The following is a 20,438-nucleotide window of genomic DNA, read 5'->3' as shown; positions in this document are numbered from 1 at the left end:
GGTAATCAGAGGTAAAAAGTATATTAATATAAGAGTGTTGGTTACGCAAAACAGAGGAATGGGTAATAAAGGGATTATCTATATTTTTAAACAATAAACACTTTCCAATAGACTGTCCCTTTTTTACTGTATCACTAACAGATCTCCCTGTCCCAGAACCATTTGCAACTTTACTACAAAGACAACAAAAAATGCATGTGTTGGTTGCCTTAAAAAAAAAAAGTTAAAACAATGTTTTTGATGGAAGGTGGCATATAATTGTAGACGGCCTATTGTTACATTATCTGGCAGTTACGTATATGGAGATGTAAACCATTAACCAATTAAGCTGTTTGTGTAGAAGTAGAAGCTTGGCCTAGACAAAGATGACTAGTATGAAAAATCTTTTCATTATAACCCCTTTTTATAAGTGATCAGTAACAAAATGCAACAAAAAGATCATTAGCTTTGTAGCAAGCACTCAGTAATATGCTTTCATGTAAAAAGGAATAGCTTGCCACAGACATACATCTAAAGTAATAAGGAGCCCATGCTGTTAGCCAGAGTGGATATAATCATCAAAAACAGACGTACAGTACTTGGAGGACTTACTGAATATAAGCTATAGATAGCCATTAAATACTTGTGAGCCATGAAGCATCCCAAGAAAAGAAATCCGGGCAAAGCATAACAAGCACATATATTTAGTTATCCCACAAAAAAAATCCTGAAGGTCAGAGGGTGTAAATGCTTTTGTGTATCATACTAAATAACATGAATTATACACACAAAAAAGCTGTCCATATATTAACATGTAACAGCAAATCATGCAGTGTTTAAGGATTTATTTTTTCTTACAACAAACATCCACTTATATATACTGCATGCAATAATCCATAGACACACTGTACTGATGGCAAATACTAATTTACAATCTGTGAAATGCCAAACAGTCAAATAGATAACAAGAGGAAAAAATTAACCCGACAAGTGATTTTTCATACATTACATGTTACAAAGGGCACATTGTTTTTAAACATTAAACAAGCAAGCCTATGCTTTATTTTTCCCCTTTTTTTTTATTTTTTAAGAAAATTAGATGTGTGTGTGTCGTATACCAGCAGGCTTTTACTGAAATAAAAGCCAGACATGGGAGAAGGTGATCAGCAGACAGGAAAACTTGAGTTTTTACAGTTACATTGTATTACTAGTGTGCAACTGTGGAATCAAATTTTATCATTATGAGTCAGCAATGTGAGAGTTCATTTATTAGGTTTCATGAGAATTAACTATAAAAAGAAATTTATTAAAAAAAAAAAAAAAAAAGACAGTAATAATTCCAGCTTTATTCCTGTGTTTACATGTAAAGCACAGATATATTTTTAGAACATTGCAGTTATCCATTTCACTGCACAGTTTTCTTTGTACAAAAAGTATGCACAACCAGAAGCACAGTTACCGCTACAATATAGAGAATGCTGTGCAGTGCAAGCAGATAGAGTGGGATTTGTATGTTTAAAATTCTCATTTATGGCAGCAGAAATTTTCTTTAAGATTTTTTTGTACAAAGTATTGCAGGGCACTGATTAAACTGTACACATTGTGAAGTGAGGCCTCCTTTATAATATTTTGGATGATTCATATATAACAAAAATAAAAATCAACCTTTACCTCGAACAATGAGTTGAGCAAAATTTGAGACTCCCGACCCTCTCTCCGATTGTGTCACGCATCTATATAAGTCTTCATCTGCCTTTGTCACCTCACGCATCTTGAAGGTGGCTGCAAACCTCCTGTGATTGATGTTTTTGGTTTGCGCCACGGGGATGTCTTCTCCATTCCGCCTCTGTGGAAATACATTTCATGTAAGTCAAAAAAGGAAAACAATCAAACTAACAAAAAGGAAGAAACAGTACAAGATATGGGAAAAGTACATACAAGTCAGGGCTAGAGCTTTCCAGTAGTTGTACGGATGTTACAGTGAATGAGTAAGAAATAAAACTTTTTTATATCTGATTAAACTGGTCCTTTTTTCTTTTCTGTCTTGTAATACACCCCCCCCCCCCACACACACACACACACACGTCTGGTAAACTATAAAAGGTATTGATTTTTTTTAGTCCTCCATTTAGTGATAAGACTTTTGACTGGTACTAGATTTTTAAGTTTCACAACTTAAAGGGACATTATACACTCATTTTTTCTTTGCATAAATGTTTTGTAGATGATCTATTTATAAAGCCCATACAGTTTTTTTTCAAAATAAATGTATAGTTTTGCTTATTTTTAAATAACATTGCTCTGATTTTCAGACTCCTAACCAAGCCCCAAAGTTTTATGTGAATACGGTCAGCTACCTTCTCCAGCTTGCTCCTGTTTGTATAAAGGGTCTTTTCATATGCAAAAGAAGGGGAAGGGGGAGGGGGGGGGGGGGTGTCTTATTTGCCACTTGCAGTGGGCTTTCCAACTACCTTTTCAACAGAGCCAAACTGACAGCTTCTAAGTAAGTTTTTAAATAGTTTTATATTGGATTTTTATAACAGTATCTGTGCATCTTATTCTTTATAGTAGTGTCTATTACATGCAGTTATATGAACATGAGTGTATACTGTCCCTTTAAGAACTGCAGGTTAACCTAGAATGGATTTGTTCTGCAGTGTGTTGAACAAGTCCCAAGACCCCAAAACTGCTCTCTGGGAATCCCTCATCCTCTGGAAACGGAATGCTTCTTCATAGTAAAAACCAATACACAACTGCCCTCTAGAGCCCAAAGGTCACAAGCATGCAAAATACTGCTGACTAGGACCCCATCCTGTGGGGTCAAGTTCCATTATGCATTTCCTATATAAGCCCAGAATGCAAAATCCCCAGCACCCCAATGCTGCACACAAAACACTCAGACCATACACTGGAATATTCAAATGACACCCTGGGTCATCCAAACAGTCTCACAGACTGCAAAGCCATGTCTGCTTAGTCCCCAATACCAAAATATCCCAGAATAAAAATTGTGAGTTTCAAACCTTTCAATCCTTTCTAACATGGTTACCCAAATCTGTATAACAACAGCTCTTGCTCCATGTACACAAAAGAAAATGTTAAGGATCCGTTTTAAAAACAAAACAGTAAAAGACACTAAACACCAATATTACCTGCTGAATAACCTCAAACACGAATATAAAATTGCACATAGCTTTATTTGTGAAGTCAAGAAGATACTTATACCAGCAAACAAAACAAAAAAGGCAAACACATTCACTTTTTTTTATCTTCTATTTTTACTGGCCAAACATCAAAGCTTAAATCCTCTTCTGCAATAAAATCAAGCATCGTTTAGCAGGGCATCCATAATCTAGCAAACTTCTCATAAATAGAAGAAATCTCTGTTTTAATCAAACTGAGAGAATGCGCTGTCACGTCTGGTTCAGAAAGATAAAGTATATTGCTCTGATAGACTACTCAGCCTTAAACACATCTTTGCCAGCCAAGAAATTCTGATCCTCTAGGGAAAAAACAAACAAAAACAAAATACCTGTTGAAATTCTGAATGTGGTACCTTGTGTATCAGATACAGTGATGTGGAGACAAATAGGAAAAAGTAACAATATATGTTCTATGTATAAAATGACAAATTCTAATAACCTTAAAGGGACATAAAGCACCCATTTTCTAGCATTCGTGTAAAAGAGCACTCTTTAAATGTTTTAAATTTATTTGAACACCCACACAAAATCAAATTTTTTTTTACTAACAGGATGTACACAAATTGCTGTTATAAAAGGCAAAATAGCTCTAGCGGTAGACACTGGAGAATGACCTAACTCACAAGCATAACAAAATAATTAGATGTATTTTAAATGTAAGTTTTAAGTCTCTTCACGCTAATCTAAACCCTCAATGAGAAAGACAAGCATTGGCTTATTTAGCCTGTCACCAAATATTTGTACTGTTTTTGTCCAGCATACTATTCTGACATGTGAAGAGCATCACAAATTACTTAATGAAGGTTTTTTTTAGGGTCAAGTTTCCTATAACTAAATCAGAGAAAAAGCATCAGTCAGATATGTACCGCAGTGAGTGTCCCAAGTTTCCATTAAAAAAAAAAAACAACCTTCTTGATTCATCTACATAACACGGCACTGTGACAACCATTTTACTATAATATAGATTTTTCCCTATTAAGATTATGTATTTGAAAATTCTTCTTCGGCTACAGTGTGTTTGAAAAACAAGTTGCTATAAAATATTTAAGGCCTCCCTTAGTCCACAGTCCTAAATTAGACAAGAACCCTATCTGTTTGCTTATTCCAGTGAAGTAGCCACTTCAAGATGAGCTTGTCAAAATATATTAAAGAAACAAATTATTTTCTTGCCACCTGAATCAAGCACTTTATCAACAACCGCATAAATCAGCTTTTACCTTTCTTAAGTACTGTCAATGTATGATCGTTTAGGAGACAAGAACTTTATTGTCACATCTCACTCACATTCTGTTGTGATCAGCAACACCAATATACAACTCTAAAATGCACAGATAGAATTATGGGAAATAGTTTTGTTTTTATTAAAGGGGCATAATACACGTATGCTAAATCAATTGAAACTGATGCAGCATAACTTAAAAAAGCTGACAGGAAAATATTACCTGAGCATCTCTATATAATAAGGGAAGATATTTTACCTCACAACTTCCTCAGCTCAGCAGAGTAAGTTCTGTGTAAAAAGTTATACTCAGCTGCTGCCCAGCTGCAGGTAAAAAAAAAATAATGAAGAAATGAACAGCAGCCAATCAGCATCAACAGTGCTGAGGTCATGAACTCTTCTACTGTGATCTCATGAGATTTCACTTAACTCTCATGAGATTTCATTGTAAGCTTCCTTACACTGAATAGGGAAATAAGATGAGTGTGCACAAAAGCTCGCTCCTTCCACTGTCCTCGGACAGACATACTGATTTGCTGCTTATAGTCCTTTACAATGGGATGTGGCTACTGAGAAACTTTTGAGGTTAAATATCTCTCTTTTACATAGAGATGTTCAGGTGATATTTTCTAGTCAGCTATATTTTAGCTATACTGCATCACTTTCAAGTGTTTAAACATTTGGGTATTATGGCCCTTTAAATAAAAAAATAAAAAAAGAGAGCAAACGAAAGAACGAAGACACAAACAAAAGAAAAGTGAATTTTACTAATTAACATAACAAAACTCCACTCAAGTTTACCGTGAAACTATAGATTACACAGGACAACATTTTATACACTAATTTAACTATGTTTTTGGCCATAAGTAATAGTAAGACAAAACTGTTTAAAATTTAGGAGCCACTAAGAATATTTAGGAGCCAGGCAGTGGTATTTCTATATAGATTTATGGAGAATAACCCAAAATTTTAGGAGCCAGGGGTAAAATTCTAGGAGCCAGTGGCTCCCAGGCTTTACTGTTAAAAGGTGCGTTATGTTAATAATATGCTTTCTGAATACTATGTGAAATTTTATGAATGGAAAGGAAGGACCCTTAGACACAAAATATAAGCTTACGGATAGATATTTATCCAATTATTAAAGGGACAGTTTAGGCCAAAATAAACTCATGATTCAGATAGAGCATGTAATTTTAAACAATTCTCCAATTTACTTTTATCACCAATTTTGCTTTGTTCTCTAGGTATTCTTAGTTGAAAGCTTAACCTAGGAGGTTCATATGCTAATTTCTTAGGCCTTGAAGCCCACCTCTTTCAGATTGCATTTTAACAGTTTTTCACCACTAGAGGGTGTTAGTTCACGTATTTCATATAGATAACATTGTGCTCGTGCACAAGAAGTTATCTGGGAGCAGGCACTGATTGGCTAGTTATTAAAATAAAATTAGAGGCGCCCTCAAATACTAGCAATAATCCGCCAGTATTAATGTGCAATGTGCTGCAAAACTGTCATAGAAAAGTTTAAATTGTCTCGACTAGTGTTGATATTGACAATAATACAACAAGAACAATAATGATAACCTACAAATAGATATATAACTTGTTCGGTTAAGAGTATCTTAGTATGATATAGTTTACTATGATGGATAAACTATCTCTCTAACAATATATAATAAGATAGTCCACACTCTCAGAGGTGTTTGTAATCTCCAGGCAGCAATCTCATTCCAGAAAGGTGTTGGCAATCACAGGTTCTGTTCAAAAAGAGAAGAGAGAGAAGAGGCGCCAAATGGTGTGTATCGTTTTGAATTCAGTAGGCCATGCCCCCAAACAAGTGCTGGAAATTTTGTAAGTAGTTTTTATTTGGGGGCATGGCCTACTGAATTCAAAACGATACACACCATTTGGCGCCTCTTCTCTCTCTTCTCTTTTTGAACTGATTGGCTAGACTGCAAGTCTGTCAAAAGAACTGAAAAAAGGGCAGTTTGCAGAGGCTTAGATACAAGATAATCACAGAGGTTAAAAGTATATTATTATAACTGTGTTAGTTATGCGAAACTGGGAAATGGGTAATAAAGGGATTATCTATCTTTTAAAACAATAAAAATTCTGGTGTAGACTGTCCCTTTAATGTTTTTAGCCCATCACCAGCCACCCCTCATCTCGTCTCTATCATCCCAGTCAATTCACCTAGACAACTGGTTTTCAAACCTGTCCTCAGCCCTCCCTAACAGGACAGATTTTCAGGATAACCTTGGTTGAAAGCAGGTAATATAACCATATTTACTAATCAGCTGATTGTTTTACCTGTGCTCAAGTTCAGATATCCCAAAAAGGTGGCCTGTTAGTGAGGCCTGAGGACAGGTTTGAAAACCAGTGATCTAGATTTTAGATTATGAGTTCCTACAGAAAGGGGACTCTAACTTCCTGCATTAGTATGGTTTGTGTTCTGTTCTCACAATGTATTTACTGAATCCTTATAAAGCAATGCAAAATATGATGCAGACAACACAGCTAGTCTTGGCCATAATGTAAGTATAGTATGTACTGTTTTGAAGTTATTTTAAGCCAGTTGGGCAAATATATGTAGCAGGGTTAGCCTTGAAAAGTCTGCAGTGTGCATTTATTGCTCTGACAATTAGAAAATCTTCAGTTTTTAGATCTAAATTACATGAAAAGGGCACAAAACAAAAGTATTTTGAAAAGTTGTTTCATTCCACATAACTAAATACTTTAAAGCAGTGAGTGTAGAAAATATGGTTAGCCATAAATAGAGTGTGTATTTTAGTTAAAATGGTAAGGGATACTGATGTCACAGGCAGGGTCACTACAAATTGCATCTGTTAAACTATATGCTAAGCTCTCTTTTGCCTCTATCTGTGGTTCAGCTGGCACTGATTTTGTTGCTGATAGGCCAGCTACATAAAAACTCATTTAATGTGACTCTGTCCTTTATTCAGTTTTGTCCAAGACAGAAAGAACTTGCATTCAACACGTATCACTGGAGAGACAGCAGGGTATTCAATTAATTTTATTTAATCTAATTTCACTAGTTATTACCATAGCATTGTCACTTTAACAGGGTTTTTTTGTATTTATTAATTAGGGTACACCAGCCTACAGCATATCAGTAATTCCAAGCATCCCGTTAAATGAAGGATTTTAATTACAGTTAGTTAATATTTTAAGGGACATCATACTGATGCAAAACGCTCAAGGGCATACAGGGATATGTATAGTCTTCTTAAACTATTTCAGCAAATGGAAGAATATGATACAAGAACAGCTGCTGTAAATAATTCATGAAGAGCAAAATACTCTACGCATGGTGGAAGAAGTTCATCCTTCAAGAAGGAAGGAAACTGCTACCAACAGGAAGGGCTGTGAAAGAGGTTTAGCCATACAAGTTGTCACTGAAATATCTGCTTTATTTAAAGGGATACTGAACCCAAACTTTTTTCTTTCATGATTCAGATAGAGCATACAATTTCAAGCACAGTTCTAATTTACTCCTATTATCAATTTCCTTTGTTCTCTTGGTATCTTTATTTGAAAAAGCAGGAATGTAAGCTTACGAGCTGGGCCGGAGATTGCAGACGGAAAGGTTCACTAATTGCGAACCTGCCCATAGTGCTCAACATTTGCCCGTTTACATAAATATTACAGCAAGCAAGTCCAGGTAATGGTCTAAAGATTTTAATAAAGTGTTGGTCTATACAGGTAGTTCTCTTAGTCGTACTTTTTATCCAGTTACTATTGTAAGGGTAAAGTTACAAATTACTGGAAAACTGTAGAGCAATCTCACAAAAAAATATAATAGACAAATAATAATAATGAGTAAGGGTCTGTTCCAGAACTGGAACATCACAGTGGAAAGATTAAAAGTTTGGGGTGGAAAATATTAGGACACAACATCAAGCAGTATGGTTTGCTTGTGACAACTAACTAAATCAATAGGTCACGGTCAATTAGATGCTAATCTAGATTTTCATGAAAGCATGACGATGCTGTTTAAAAACCACTGCTTGGCTACTGACTGGACCTTAAAAGTAGCACTATATAAGAAGAGAAGGTGTGTTGGAAAAGGTTTTGTTAACAAAATAACTAGGGCATAATTAAAAGGGATATAAAACAGTATTTCTTTAGTAACAACATTTATTATTACTTTACTTTAGATTAAAGTAAACATAAAAAAACACACTTTAGTTTTCTTGCAAAATGAGAACTTAGAAAATCTCAGTCAAGCGCAAGCCCATAGCTGAACAAGGTAGCAGACATTGCAAAAGTTAAAGGGACACTCAAGTCAAAATTAAACTTTCATGATTCTGATAAGGCATGGAATTTTAAACAACTTTCCAATTTACTTTTATCATCAACTTTGCTTGGTTCTCTTGGTACCTAAACATAGGTAGGCTCATATGTTAATTTCTAAGCCCTTGAAAGTCGCCTCTCATCTCAGTGCATTTTAAAAGTTTTTCACAGTAAGACAGTGCTAGTTTATGTGTGCCACATAAATAACATTGTGTTCACTCCCATGGAGTTATTTAGGAGTCTGCACTGATTGGCTAAAATGCAAATCTGTCAAAAGCAATGAGAGATGAGGGGGTAGTCTGCAGAGGCTAAGATAAAAGATAATAACAGAGGGAAAAAGTGTATTAATATAACAGTGTTTGTTATGCAAAACTGGAGAATGGGTAAAAAGGGGGTTATCTATTTTTTTAAACAATATTCATGTAGACTCCCTTTAAATTTTAGGTGTCTCCTAGCAACCCTTCAAAAGAAACACTATAGTACTATACCTTTGCCTTCCTGTTGAGGCCTCCTCTTCATTGAGGGGCTAGGACAGGAAGTAAAGGACACTGCAGAAATTAAGTTAAAAACAAACAAAAAAAGGATTTAAAGGTAAAATCCTTTTAAAATTATGAATAATACATATTGCAATGATTTCTTTTAAGCATAAGCCACTGTTTAGTGCATTTTTTGTTACTACAATGATAGACTGTTTAACATCCCTTTAATTGAGACTTTAAAAAAACAAAAACAAAACTTGCAACTGCCGTGTGAATGATTTTTCTAATGCTGCCAAATGGTACATTTAGAACACAAGGTTTGCCATATCTCACCTTGAAAACTGCATGCAATTCTGAAAACCACAGATCAATAAACTGTATTAAAGAAAAAATACCTGACATTTATTCATACAATTATCTAGGTGAGTAAGCAACAAACCATTTTAGAAGTTTTTGAAGAGTCTTCTCATGTTTTCTCTATGCTGAACTTTTTTCCCCTTAAATTTTATGAATATTTGACTGCACAAATCTAAGAATACAAACTCCAATACTAACATTCAGTAACCCTAATCATCTAGATATTATTGTGTTGAATGGTTGAGAAACTGTACCCAAGTCTGCCTATTTATATCAGCACTTCATTGAAACTCAGATCTCCAAATTGTGCGTTTTCAATTATTATATCTTCTTACTGAACCCTTTGTACATGGGATGTAGATGGTACTTTAACCAACCACAAAAGTTTTCAAATCATCTAAAAAAATTGCATATAGCTTTGATTTCCCCTCCCTCTTAGACAGTTTTACTGCAGTACTGTATTTCTAATTGATTGGAAACACTATACTGCATCCAAACAAATTATGACATGGCGCACTTCACAAACATAACTTTGCCACATATCCTTAATTTGTAGTTTGTTACCTTATTTCTGCTGAAGCAAAATAATAGAGATTATGTTAATACAATGAAACTGGCAAGCCCTGACTTCTGCAGAAACAAGTCCTGAGTGTCTCCTCCAAGTAAGAAAAGTGATGGATGGAGTCTGACCATTAAAAATCAATTTCAGGGGGAACTTCCAGGAAGCAGTCATCTTAGGTTGCATTATTTGGTGCTGCTTTAGCTCACAAAATAATCTGTTAAAAATCTGCATTTTATGGGATCATCTTGCTTTCAGATCTTGAGCTATAAGTGATTCCTGTATTGTATGTGCTGTGAAAAATCCAGAGACTATTTTGAGACAATTGCCTCCACACCCAACTCCTCAGCAAGCGTATCCAGATTCCTGATGTAACGCAGTTTTATGCATAAACTGCAAGTCTATAGTGAGCGAAATAGCACTCATACTTGAGCTACAATATGAAATGGTAAATTCTGGTAGACTGGACCGATCATAAGAAATAAACACTGATTGAGAGAGGAATGTTGGGACCCAAAATGGCGACCGCTAGTGATCTTTTTTGGCAGCTGTTGAAGATCTTTTGGATTCTTTCTTTCAGCGGCTTTGTTCAAAGTTGGATGCGGCATGGGGTCAACTTTCTGGGCTCTGTTACTTACCTCAGCATGAGGTTTAGCCTCTGATAACAGAATGGCCTTGGAGCTTACCATATTCCCTGAGCAGAGCCATAGCTCAGATAAGTCTCCTATACCTAAAGTTCCTGAGGAACGTCAACAACACATCCTGGCTAAGGTGGAAGAATCAGCTATGGGGAGAACTATAACTGCGAAGGGGGCTAACTTTGGGTGTAACTACTATTTTACACTATGGTACAAAAGTGACCTACATAACTAGAATATACAAATTTCTCTCTCTCTCTTCATAAATTTAGGTTGTGACGTCCAAAAAGGGCTTTACGATGTTTGAAAGAAATTATATTGGATATGTTTATGCATAACAATTAAAACACTGAGGTTTCTAATTTATGTACTAATATATGTCCAGTGTCCACTATTCTATGTTGAGATATATTTTTCATTGTATATGAGCATTTAGTCTATGTTCATTTACTGTAATGTATTTCTTGCTTGTATACTTTTCAGATGAAACCTCAAAAAAGTTGTTAAGCTGTTCAAATGGTATGTTAATTTATTGGAAGAACCTCAAAAATGTAATTACAATGAGTTTGCTTGCCCTTTAAATGGATATGAAACCCAAATTTTTGTTTCAGGATTCAGATACAAAATAAAATTTTAAACAACTGTGCAAAACTTCTATTATCAAATTTGATTCATTTTCTTGATAACCTTTGCTCAAGGAGCACTTATACACTTCTGAGAGCTAGCTGATCACATCTATCCAATGAATCACAAAAGACAAATGTGTGCAGGCACCAATCACCAACTAACTCCCACTGGTGTAGAATAAGCACATATTTTTCGATAATGGATATCAAGAGAACAAAGTACATTTGAAAACAGAAGTGAATGAACGACAGGAAGAGCAAGTTGGTTTATTCAGCACAGGGTCATACACAAAGGAATTATGAGGTTCTGATGAGACAAACAGTCCTCAAGACTCAACACTTGTCTTTATAAACTATCTTAGGATTTGGGTTATTTTTCTAACTAACAGGACGACAGATTTACTGCGGTTATTGTAGATGTGTGGATGCTTGTAATTCTTCTTTCCTTTCTAGTAGATTTTGATCTTTTGTCACCTCATCCACTTTGATGTTTTTCCTTGGGTCTTTTCAGAGGTGTCAAGTCTGTCAAAGCCTCAGCCCCATGACAGAAAAATGGAAAGAAAAAAAAAACAGTCATCTGCCATAACTAGTCAAGAGGCTGAAAAACTTGGACAGTTATTTAACATTTTTGTCTTGGTAGCATATAACAGGTTTTTTTTCCACCTTGGGACCCCCCCCCCCCCAAAAAAAAAAACAAAAGATTTATATCTAATAAAAAAATGACAAGATCAGCAATTGTACCAGGTTTAAAACGAAGGTACTGGCTATGTTATTTTGTTACACAAATGAAAGAACCTCTAACAAATGTGTAAAATAATTTACATATGATTTTTATTATATCAAAATCTGTACTATGTTTTCTGAACAATTAGTTAATAGCTTTTTTTAACCATATTCTGCTCCTAGTTTCGATGCACACAACTAACATTGCATTAATCAACACATACAAGACTTTGAACACTCACGGTTTATGAAACATTTTGCACTATGCACCCTCCCCTTACAAACATAACATTTCTAACAAATATAACAGCCCGCTGCCCAACCATCTTTCCTGCATCAATAAGATCATAAGTTGAGTATCCATGTAAATCTTAATGACGGTCAATCAACATATATACTCAAAATCCTATACATTAATATTAAGCATGTGCTTAAGTGGTATCAAAACATATAAAAAATTTTTTTATATATATATATATATATATATATAAATGCAGGTGGGTCTGTGGAGAAGAGTTAACTCTAGTGACCATATGCAGATTTTACCCTAGAATAACCATATTTTAAATGATGCGTTACATTCTATGAATTAGGTATTAGGTTGACAGTTCCCATGGGAAAGACTCATTCAGGCGATAATGCACTTTCAAATAAAGGTATGCGAAGCCCCTCTAGTTAGCAGGTGAATCATATAATTATTGTGGTCACCTGAATACTAAGTGAACTTTAGAGTGCTCTTGGTTCTAAATGGACCCAAGCACCACAATCTAAATAGTAAATTTGTCAAGTGCTGCCTCTTTTGATAAGGGGAATGCCCCTCTTTTAAATGAGGATTAGATGCCCAGATGGCTATCAGGTGAAATGAGACCCATAATTTAAAAAACAGCAATCCTCTTCTTTCAAATGAATTATTATGCATCTTCCCATCACTGTCCCTGTTATGGGAACATGCCATCACTCTAAAAAAATTAATGATCCCTCCTAAGCATAGAACTATGTCATATCTCATATGAAAGAGTGGTCCACTATCCAAATAAGGTTTTTACTTCTTAAAAGCACCCTGACAACTCAAACTTGATTCAACAGGGTTATCTAAATAAAGACCAAAAAACCACAATGAGACGCCTGGTCTGCACTCTTGTACCTCTACCTCCCCTCATAAGCAGCATACAACCTAACTTCACTTTTCTGCCAGTAGCTTACTCTGCTCTTCTTTAGGCAGACCCAGAACGCAGAATTTTTATTTTGATGAATATAATTCCTAAGTTATTCAACAGTATTAATTTAAAAATTGGAAAAGGCCTGACCCCCCCTATTAAGAGGTACAGTTTGCACTTATTAAGAACCAACCGATAATAAATCTTCTCTAGCACAACTGTAAATTACATGTGTGTGATACCACAAGCTTATGCACTCTCAAAAATAGAATTTAACTTTTTTTTCCTTTTTCTTCTTAATGTTAACTATTAAAATGCAATAACTTATTGAGATATTCTTTAGAAATGTAAACCTTTTTCTTTTCAAGAATACCCCCATTAACCAATACAGCTGTAGGAGTGCCCTCTATTAGATGCAAGGGCAGCAACTGTACAGAAGTCTATAGAGCCTTTCATGAAATTATATGGACAGTACAGAAGATTTACTTACATGTCCATTTAAAGGGATAGTGTACAAAAATATATAATTTATGTAAGAACTTACCTGATAAATTCATTTCTTTCATAGTGGCAAGAGTCCATGAGTTAGTGACGTATGGGATATACATTCCTATCAAGAGGAGGCAAAGTTTCCCAAACTTCAAAATGCCTATAAATACACCTCCCACCACACACATACCTCAGTTTAAACGTATAACCAAGTAGTGAGGTGTAAAAAAAAACAACATACAAAAAAAGGAACTGGGAAAAAACAATGCGCTTTTATACAAAAAAAGCAAAACCACTAAAGAAAGGGTAGGTCTTATGAAAGAAATTAATTTATCAGGTAAGTTCTTACATAAATTATGTTTTCTTTCATGTAAGTGGCAAGAGTCCATAAACTAGTGGCGTATGGGATATAATACCCAAGATGTGGAAATCACTAGAAAGGGAGGGATAAAAATAAAAACAGCTATTTCCGCTGAAAAAAATTAAATCCAAATAATAATGAGGTTTTCTTAAATTTCAAAAAACTCAAATCATAGGCAAAAGGAATCAACCTGAGACAACTGCCTGAAGAACTTTTCTACCAAAGACTGCTTCTGAAGAAGCAAATGCATCAAAATGGTAAAATTTAGTAAATGTGTGCTAAGACCACCAAGTTGCTGTTTTGCAAATCTGACCAACTGAAGCTCCATTCTTGAAAGCCCAAGAAGTGACAACTGATCTAGTAGAATGAGCTGTAATTCTTTGAGGCGGAGACTGCCCTGCCTCCAAATAAGCCTTGTGCATCAAAAGTTTCAACCAAGATGCCAAAGAAATTGCAGAGGCTTTCTGACCTTTCCTGGAACCAGAGAAAATAAATAAACTAGAAGTCTTTCTGAAATCCTTAGTAGCCTCAACATAGTATTTCAAAGCTCTTACCACATACAAAGAATGTAGAGATCTCTCAAGAGAATTCTTAGAATTAGGAGACCAGGAAGGAACAATAATTTCCCTACTAATGTTGTTAGAATTTACAACCTTAGGCAAAAATTTAAACAAAGTCCGTAAAACCGCTTTATCTTGATGAAATATCAGATAAGGAGACTCACAAGAGAGCCGACAACTCGGAAACTCTTCTAAAGACATAGCCAAACGAAATAACACTTTCCAAGAAAGTAGTTTAATATCCAAAGAATGCATAGGCTCAAAAGGAGGAGCCTGCAAAATCCTTAAAACCAAATTAAGACTCCAAGGAGAAATGGACTTAATAACAGGTTTGATACAAACCAAAGCTTGAACAAAACAGTGAATATCAGGAAGTTTAGCAATCTTTCTATGAAATAAAAAAGAAAGAGCAGAGATTTGTCCCTTCAAAGCATTTGCAGACAAACCCTTATCCAAACCATCCTGAAGAAACTAAGATCCGAGGAATTCTAAAAGAATGCCAGGAGAATTTATAAGAGGAGTACCATGAAAACAGAATTTATGTTTACCTGATAAATTACTTTCTCCAACGGTGTGTCCGGTCCACGGCGTCATCCTTACTTGTGGGATATTCTCTTCCCCAACAGGAAATGGCAAAGAGCCCAGCAAAGCTGGTCACATGATCCCTCCTAGGCTCCGCCTTCCCCAGTCATTCGACCGACGTAAAGGAGGAATATTTGCATAGGAGAAATCATATGATACCGTGGTGACTGTAGTTAAAGAAAATAAATCATCAGACCTGATTAAAAAACCAGGGCGGGCCGTGGGCCGGGCACACCGTTGGAGAAAGTAATTTATCAGGTAAACATAAATTCTGTTTTCTCCAACATAGGTGTGTCCGGTCCACGGTGTCATCCTTACTTGTGGGAACCAATACCAAAGCTTTAGGACACGGATGATGGGAGGGAGTAAATCAGGTCACCTAGATGGAAGGCACCACGGTTTGCAAAACCTTTCTCCCAAAAATAGCCTCAGAAGAAGCAAAAGTATCAAATTTGTAAAATTTTGGTAAAAGTGTGCAGTGAAGACCAAGTCGCTGCCTTACATATCTGATCAACAGAAGCCTCGTTCTTAAAGGCCCATGTGGAAGCCACGGCCCTAGTGGAATGAGCTGTGATTCTTTCAGGAGGCTGCCGTCCGGCAGTCTCATAAGCCAATCTGATGATGCTTTTAAGCCAAAAAGATAGAGAGGTAGAAGTTGCTTTTTGACCTCTCCTTTTACCAGAATAAACAACAAACAAGGAAGATGTTTGTCTGAAATCCTTTGTAGCAGCTAAATAGAATTTTAGAGCACGGACAACGTCCAAATTGTGTAACAAACGTTCCTTCTATGAAACTGGATTCGGACACAAAGAAGGTACAACTATCTCCTGGTTAATATTTTTGTTGGAAACAACCTTCGGAAGAAAACCAGGCTCAGTACGTAAAACCACCTTATCTGCATGGACCAGATAGGGCGGAGAACACTGCAGAGCAGATAACTCAGAAACTCTTCTAGCGGAAGAAATTGCAACCTAAAACAAAACTTTCCAAGATAATAACTTAATATCTACGGAATGTAAGGGTTCAAACGGAACCCCTTGAAGAACTGAAAGAACTAGATTAAGACTCCAGGGAAGAGTCAAAGGTCTGTAAACAGGCTTGATTCTAACCAGAGCCTGAACAAACGCTTAAACGTCTGGCACAGCTGCCAGCCCTTTGTGAAGTAAAACAGATAAAGCAGAGATCTGTCCCTTCAGAGAACTCGCAGAAAATCCTTTCTCCAAACCTTCTTGTAGAAAGGAAAGAATCTTAGGAATTTTTATCTTGTTCCATGGGAATCCTTTAGATTCACACCAACAGATATATTTTTTCCATATATTATGGTAAATTTTTCTAGTTACAGGCTTTCTAGCCTGAATAAGAGTATCTATTACAGAATCTGAAAACCCACGCTTTGATAAAATCAAGCGTTCAAACTCCAAGCAGTCAGTTGGAGGAAAACCAGATTCGGATGTTCGAATGGACCCTGAATAAGAAGGTCCTGTCTCAAAGGTAGCTTCCATGGTGGAGCCGATGACACATTCACCAGGTCTGCATACCAAGTCCTGCGTGGCCACACAGGAACTATCAAGGTCACCGAAGCCCTCTCCAGATTGATCCTGGCTACCAGCCTGGAAATGAGAGGAAACGGTGGGAATACATAAGCTAGGTTGAAGATCCAAGGCGCTACTATTGTATCCAATAGAGTCGCCTTGGGATCCCTGGATTTGGACCCGTAACAAGGGACCATGAAGTTCTGACGAGAGGCCATCAGAACCATGTCTGGAATGCCCCATAATTGAGTTATTTGGGCAAAGATTTCCAGATGGAGTTCCCACTCCCCCGGATGCTCCTCCATCGCCAGGGAACTCCTTGTTACCCCCTGATGGTTGATATATGTAACAGTCGTCATGATGTCTGATTGAAACCTTATGAATTTGGCCTTTGCTAGTCGAGGCCAAGCCTTGAGAGCATTGGATATCGCTCTCAGTTCCATTATGTTTATCGGGAGAAGATTGAAGAATAAAAACTACATTTAAACACCAAAAAAACTCTAAGCCATCTCCGTGGAGATGTTGCCTGTACAACGGCAAAGAGAATGACTGGGGAAGGCGGAGCCTAGGAGGGATCATGTGACCAGCTTTGCTGGGCTCTTTGCCATTTCCTGTTGGGGAAGAGAATATCCCACAAGTAAGGATGACGCCGTGGACCGGACACACCTATGTTGGAGAAATATAGGTTTTCCAAACCCAATAATAAATCTTCCTTGAAACAGACTTACAATCCTGTAACATAGTGTTAATCATTGAGTCAGAGAAACCTCTTTGACTAAGAACTAAGCGTTCAATTACCATACCTTCAAATTTAGAGATTTGAGATCCTGATGGGAAAACGGCCCTTGAGACAGAAGGTCTGGCCTTAAAGGAAGTGGCCAAGGCTGGCAACTGGACATCCAGACAAGATGTCCATACCAGAACCTGTGAGGCCATGCTGGTGCTATCAGAAACACATATTGTTCTATAATGATCTTGGAGATCACCCTTGGAAGAAGAAATAGAGGTGGAAAAACGTAAGCAGGTTGGTAAAACCAAGGAACTGCTAAAGCATCCACCATCTCCGCCTGAGGATCCTTGGCTCTGGAAAGATATCTGGTTAGTTTCTTGTTCAAACGAGAGACCATCAAATTATTTCTGGAAGACCCCACATTTGTACGATATAATGAAACACATCTGGATGGAGACACCACTCCCCAGGATGCAAAGTCTGACAACTGAGATAATCCGCTTCCCAATTGTCTACACCTGGAATATGAATCGCAGAAATTAGACAAGAGTTTGACTCCGCCCAAGAAAGTATCCAAGATACTTCTTTCATTGCTAAAGAGCTGCAAGTCCCTCCCTGATGACTGACATATGCCACTGTTGTGATATTGTCTGTCTGAAAACAAATGAAAAGTTATCTATTTAACTGAGGCCAAGCCTGAAGAGCTTGAAGAGTTCTAAAATAGTGATTGGTAACCTCACTATCTTGAGGTTTCCAAACCCTTTGTGCAGTCAGAGACCCCAGACAGCTCCCCAACCTGTAAGACTTGCATCCGTTGAGATCACAGTCCAGGAAGGACGAACAGGAGGTCCCTCTAACAATCCGATGATGGTCCAACCACCATAACAGAGAGAGTTGAATGTTGGGATTTATCAGTTGTGATATCCGAGTATAATCCCTGCACCATTGATTCTGCATGCAGAGCTGCAGAGGTCTCATATGAAAACAAGCAAAGGGGATCGCGTCCGATGCTGCAGTCATAAGACCTAAAACTTCCGAGCACATAGCCACTGAAGGGAACGATCGAGACTGAAGGTTTAGACAAGCTAAAACAAATTTCATTCATCTCTTGTCTGTTAAAGACAGAGTAACGGACACTGAATCTATCTGGAAACCTAAAAAGGTGACCCTTGTTTGAGAAATCAAGAAACTCTCTTGCAAATTGATCCTCCAACCATGCCTTTGAAGAAACCACACTAGTTGTTTCGTGAGAGATTCTGCTAAATGAAAAGATTAAGCTAGTACCAAGATATCATCCAAATAAGGAAACCCGCAATACCCTGCTCTCTGATTACAGATAGAAGGGCACCGAGAACCTTTGAAAAGATTCTTGGAGCGGTCGCTAGGCCAAATGGAAGAGCGACAAACTGGTAATGCTTGTCTAGAAAAGAGAATCTCAGAAACCGACAGTGGTCTGGATGAATTGGAATATGAAGATAAGCATCCTGTAAGTCTATTGTGGACATAAAATGCCCTTGCTGAACAAAAGGCAGAGTAGTCCTTATAGTCACCATCTTGAAAGTTGGGACTCTTACAAAACGATTTAAAAGTTTCAGATCCAGAACTGATCTGAACAAATTCTCTTTCCTTGGGACAATGAATAGATTTAAATAGAACCCCAAACCCTGTTCCTGTAGAGGAACTGGAACAATCACCCCTGAAAGCTCTAGGTCTGAAACACATTTCATAAAAGCCTGAGCCTTCACAGGATTTGCTGGAACACAAGAAAGAAAGAATCTTCTCACGGGAGGTCTCATTCTGAAACCTATTCGATACCTTTGAGACACAATATTCTGAATCCACTGATTCTGAATGGCACCTGACCAAATTTTCTGAAATAATTTCAATCTGGATTGAGGGTCGCACCATCATGCAGTCTTGGGGGCTGGATTTGGTTTTTTATAAGGCTTGATTTTATTCCAATTTGAAGATGGTCTCCAATTGGAACCAGAGGCCTTAGGGGAAGGAGTAGACTTTTGTTCATTATTCTGACGAAAAGAACAAAAATTATTAGGAGCTTTAAATTTACCCTTAGACTTTTTATCTTGGAGGTAAAAAAAAAAAACTCCCCCCAGTAATAGTGGAAATAATAGAATCCAATTGAGAACCAAATAAATTCTTACCCTGGAAAGATAGAGATAATAATCTAGATTTAGACACCATGTCAGCATTCCAAGATTTAAGCCGTAAAGCTCTTCTAGCTAAAATAGCTAAAGACATTGATTTAACATTGATCTTAATAATGTCAAATATAGCATCACAAATGAAATGATTAGCATGTTGAAGCAGAAGAGCTAAACTGTCCAACCAAAAAGTTGAAGCAGCAGCCACATCAACCATAGAAATGGCAGGTCTAAGAATATAGCCAGAATGTAAATAAGCTCTTCGTAGATAAGATTCAATCTTTCTATCTAAAGGATCGTTAAAAGTACTACTATCTTCCATAGGAATAGTAGTATGTTTGGCAAGAGTGGAAATAGCCCCATCAACCTTAGGGACTTTTCCCAAAAACTCTAAATTAGCCACAGGTAAAGGATACGACTTCTTAAACCTAGAAGGAGGATTAAAAGAACAACCAGGCTTAGACCATTCTTTAGTAATTATATCAGAAACAGCATCTGGAATAGGAAAAACCTCAGGAGCAACCTTAGGAGGTTTAAAAACAGAATTTATACATTTACTGGCTTTGTTATCAAGTGGACTAGACTCTTCAATACCCAAAGTAACCAGAACTTCCTTTAACAAAGAACAAATATAATCAATCTTAAACAGATAAGAAGATTTGTCAATTTCAGAATCTGAATCAGGATCCTCTGAACTAGAGGAATCCTCATCAGCAGATGACATTTCAGTATATTGTCAGTCAATACAAAGTTCATCAGAATTTTGAGAAG

The 20,438-nt window shown here is 36.7% G+C and overlaps 1 protein-coding gene across 6 annotated transcripts in view; it reads right to left on the bottom strand.

The window, feature by feature from the left end:
- Window positions 1-20,438, bottom strand: part of PTPRK (protein tyrosine phosphatase receptor type K) — an 865,926-nt gene that overhangs the window by 447,679 nt on the left and 397,809 nt on the right. For all 6 annotated transcript variants that reach the window (XM_053710702.1, XM_053710703.1, XM_053710705.1 and 3 more), the window contains exon 6: window positions 1,651-1,825. In XM_053710702.1, coding sequence (XP_053566677.1) covers window positions 1,651-1,825 — 175 coding nt within the window. The remainder of the gene's footprint in view (window positions 1-1,650; window positions 1,826-20,438) is intronic.

The sequence above is a fragment of the Bombina bombina genome, chromosome 4 (assembly GCF_027579735.1).
Source record: "Bombina bombina isolate aBomBom1 chromosome 4, aBomBom1.pri, whole genome shotgun sequence".
Taxonomy (NCBI): domain Eukaryota; kingdom Metazoa; phylum Chordata; class Amphibia; order Anura; family Bombinatoridae; genus Bombina; species Bombina bombina.
This window is presented reverse-complemented; position numbering and strand designations above follow the sequence as displayed.